Here is a 3,570-nt window from a genome sequence, read left to right on the forward strand (position 1 = left end):
TGCGCCTGTAATCCCAGCTACTTGGGAGGCTGAGGCAGGAGAATTGCTTGAACCTAGGAGGCGGAGGTTATAGTGAGCCAAGATCGTGTCATTGCACTCCAGCCTGGGCAACAAGAGCAAGACTCTGTAGAAGAAAAATGTTGTTATATTGGAGTGTAAGGTACTCATGTTTTTGTGGCAATTGGCCCCAAGAACCTCAAATAAGTTGCAGGCCTCTGTTTTAATCTCTGTCACTGTAGCTCCCCAGTTAAAGATCTCAGATGACCGGCTAACTGTGGTTGGTGAGAAGGGCTACTCTATGGTGAGGGCCTCTCATGGCGTACGGAAAGGTGCCTGGTACTTTGAAATCACCGTGGATGAGATGCCACCAGATACCGCTGCCAGACTGGGTTGGTCCCAGCCGCTAGGTAAGCTGGGACCTTAATACGGACATCACAGCAGATAGAGAGGACAGACTATCTGGCTAAGGGCTAAGGCTTCAAGGCGTTGGGTTGACCAGATTGTGGGCATAGAATTCATTTCCTAAGGGTTGAGCTGGTTTGCAGTTCCCAGGATATTTTTGTATTCTTTGCTTGTGAGAAAGTTTTTAAGGAATTTTACAAAATTGACCAAGAAACAAAAAGGAATAGAATCTTTTTCCTTCAGCAAACTAGATTTGACTTGCAATCTTCTGACTTATTGTCTATCTTTTTATTGGGACAGGTAATCTTCAAGCTCCTTTAGGTTACGATAAATTTAGCTATTCTTGGCGGAGCAAAAAGGGAACCAAGTTCCACCAGTCCATTGGCAAACACTACTCTTCTGGCTATGGACAGGGAGATGTCCTGGGATTTTATATTAATCTTCCTGAAGACACAGAGACAGCCAAGTCATTGCCAGATACATACAAAGATAAGGTGAGTTTGTCCTCTCCCAGCAGATTTCTGGCTGTGAAGACCTGTGGCAGCTAGTGCCTATTGCTGCAGCTTATGTGTTTTCTCATGAGCTGACCCATGGCTCACGTTTTTTCCTAACCTGTTGTTACAACATTTTCAGAATAACGATAACGGTCAGTGCCCAGATAGTCATACATTCATTCTTCTACCCACCTATCATTTGGTTTTTTTTAGTGCACTACAGAGAAAATGGCAGACATCAGGACATTTCCCCACTAAGTACTTCAGGATACATAAACTAGAGTTCAACCAGTTTAATTCATTCTTTTGATAACAACATTTATATAAAATGAAGTATGGCTGGGTGTGGTGGCGTGTGCCTGTAGTCCCAGCTACTCCGGAGGCTGAGGTAGGAGGATCACTTGAGCCCAGGCGTTCTGGGCTGTAGTGCGCTATGCTGATCAGGTGTCCACATTAAGTTTGGCATCAATATGGTGACCTCCCGGGAGCAAGGGACCATCAGGTTGCCTGAGGAGGGGTGAACCAGCCCAGGTCGGAAACGGAGCAGGCCAAAACTCACGTGCTAATCAGTAGTGGGTTCACGCCTGTGAATAGCCACGGCACTCCAGCCGGGGCAACATAGTGAGACCCCCATCTCTTTAAAAATAAATAAATAAATAAGAAAAAAACAAAGTATGGCCAGCCACAGTGGCTCACGCCTGTAATCCCAGTACTTTGGGAGGCTAAAGCTGGTGGATCACCTGAGGTCAGCAGTTTAAGACCAGCCTGGCTAACAAGTTGAAACCCTGTCTCTACTAAAAATATAAAAATTAGCTGAGTGTGGTGGCGGCGGGCACCTATAATCCCAGCTACTTAGGAGGCTGAGGCAGGAGGATCACTTGAACCCGGGAGGCAGAGGTTGCATTGAGCTGAGATCGTACCATTGCACTCCAGCCTGGGCGACAAGAGTTAAACTCTTATCTCAAAAATAAATAAATAGTAAAATAAAATAAAATGAGGTATACAAATTTTAAGTGTACATTCACTGAGTTTTGAGTCTGACCTAAACCCGTATTGAAATGTAGGCTCCACTAGGCATGATGATTCACACCTGTAATCCAAACACTTCGGAAGGCCAAGCTGGGAGGATTGCTTGAGCCCAGGAGTTCAAGACCAGCCTGGGTAACATCACAAGACCTCATCTCTATAAAAGATTAAAAAAATTAGTATGACACGGCAATCGGTGCCTATAGTTTCAGCTACTTGAAAAGCTGAGATGGGAGGATCATTCAGCCTAGGAGTTCAAGGTTACAGTGAGTTGTGATCACACCATTGCGTGGCAAAAAAAACAAAAAAACAGAAATGTACACTCTTACCCTCACTCGGGAAGCTTCCTCTTGCCTTTTTCCAGTGAGTCCACGTGCCCACAGAGGCAACCACTGTTTTAACTTTCTTTCCCACGTACTTCAGTTTTTGCCTCTTCTTGAACTTATTTAAATGGGTTCATGTAATTTGTGGTCTTTTATGTCTGGCTTTTGAGACTTATCCATGTTGCTGTGTATATCTGTGGATCCTTTTCAGTGCAGAGTAGTACTCCATTGCTTGAATGTGTCCCAGTGTGTTTATCCATTTTCCTACTGACAGACACTTGGGCTGTCTCAGGTTGAGGCTGTTATGAAAAAGATGCTATGAATATTCTTGTACAGATCTTTCTGGATCATAGGATAGTTACATATTTAATTTCATAAGAAATTGCCAAAGTGTTTCCACCATGTATGAGAGTTTTAGTTGCTGACATTTATGATCATCAGCTTAATTTTAGCCATTTTGATGGGTATGTAGTGGTATCTCATGAGTTAAATTAGCATTTCTTTGATGACTGATATTGGGCATTTTTCATGTGCTTTTCAGTCACTCATCTATTTTTTTGTGAAGTTTCTCTTCAAATATTTTGCCTGTTTTTCAATTTGGGTTATGTATTTGTTATTGTTGATAGGAGTTCTTTATATATTCTGGAGTACAGTTCATTGTCAGATAAATATATATATATATATGGGTTTTTGTTTTTTTTTTGAGATGGAGTCTCACTCTGTCACTTAGGCAGGAGTGCAGTGGTACGACCTTAGCTCACTGCAACCTCCATCTCCCGGGTTCAAGCAATTCTCCTGCCTCAGCCTCCCGAGTAGCTGAGATTACAGGTGCTTGTTGCCATGCCCAGCTAATTTTTGTATATTTAGTAGAGATGGGATTTCACCATGTTGGCCAGAATGATCTCGATCTCCTGATGTTGTGATCCGCCCTCTTTGTCCTCACAAAGTGTTAGGATTACAAGCGTGAGCCACAGCCCTTGGCCACACGTGTATTTTTTAATTTTGAAGACAGAATATGCCTAGATTCTCTGGAAGGATACCAGCACACTGGAACAGTGATTACTTTTTGCAAGCGAAACTGGGGATATGGGACATAGTGAGAGAGACTTCATTTTACATGCTTGTATATCTTGGGAATTATTTTTTTCTAACCATCCTTAATATATATATGTTAAGAAATTGAAATGTTTAAAATTAATGTCATCTGTTTCTCTGGGAGTGAATAGTCCAATACACTCTTAAGAACCAGTAAGAGCCGGGCATGGTGGCTCACGCCTGTAATCCCAGCACTTTGGGAGTCTGAGGCGGGTGGATCACGAGGTCAA

The 3,570-nt window shown here is 42.9% G+C and overlaps 1 protein-coding gene across 2 annotated transcripts in view; it reads left to right on the top strand.

Moving 5' to 3' along the window:
* The window catches only part of ASH2L (ASH2 like, histone lysine methyltransferase complex subunit), a 39,819-nt gene that overhangs the window by 29,933 nt on the left and 6,316 nt on the right, over positions 1 to 3,570 (top strand). For both annotated transcript variants that reach the window (XM_037741241.1, XM_017536468.2), the window contains 2 exons: positions 240 to 407; positions 703 to 896. In XM_037741241.1, coding sequence (XP_037597169.1) covers positions 240 to 407; positions 703 to 896 — 362 coding nt within the window. The remainder of the gene's footprint in view (positions 1 to 239; positions 408 to 702; positions 897 to 3,570) is intronic.

This window comes from Cebus imitator, unplaced genomic scaffold (genome assembly GCF_001604975.1).
Source record: "Cebus imitator isolate Cc_AM_T3 unplaced genomic scaffold, Cebus_imitator-1.0 Scaffold5, whole genome shotgun sequence".
NCBI lineage: Eukaryota > Metazoa > Chordata > Mammalia > Primates > Cebidae > Cebus > Cebus imitator.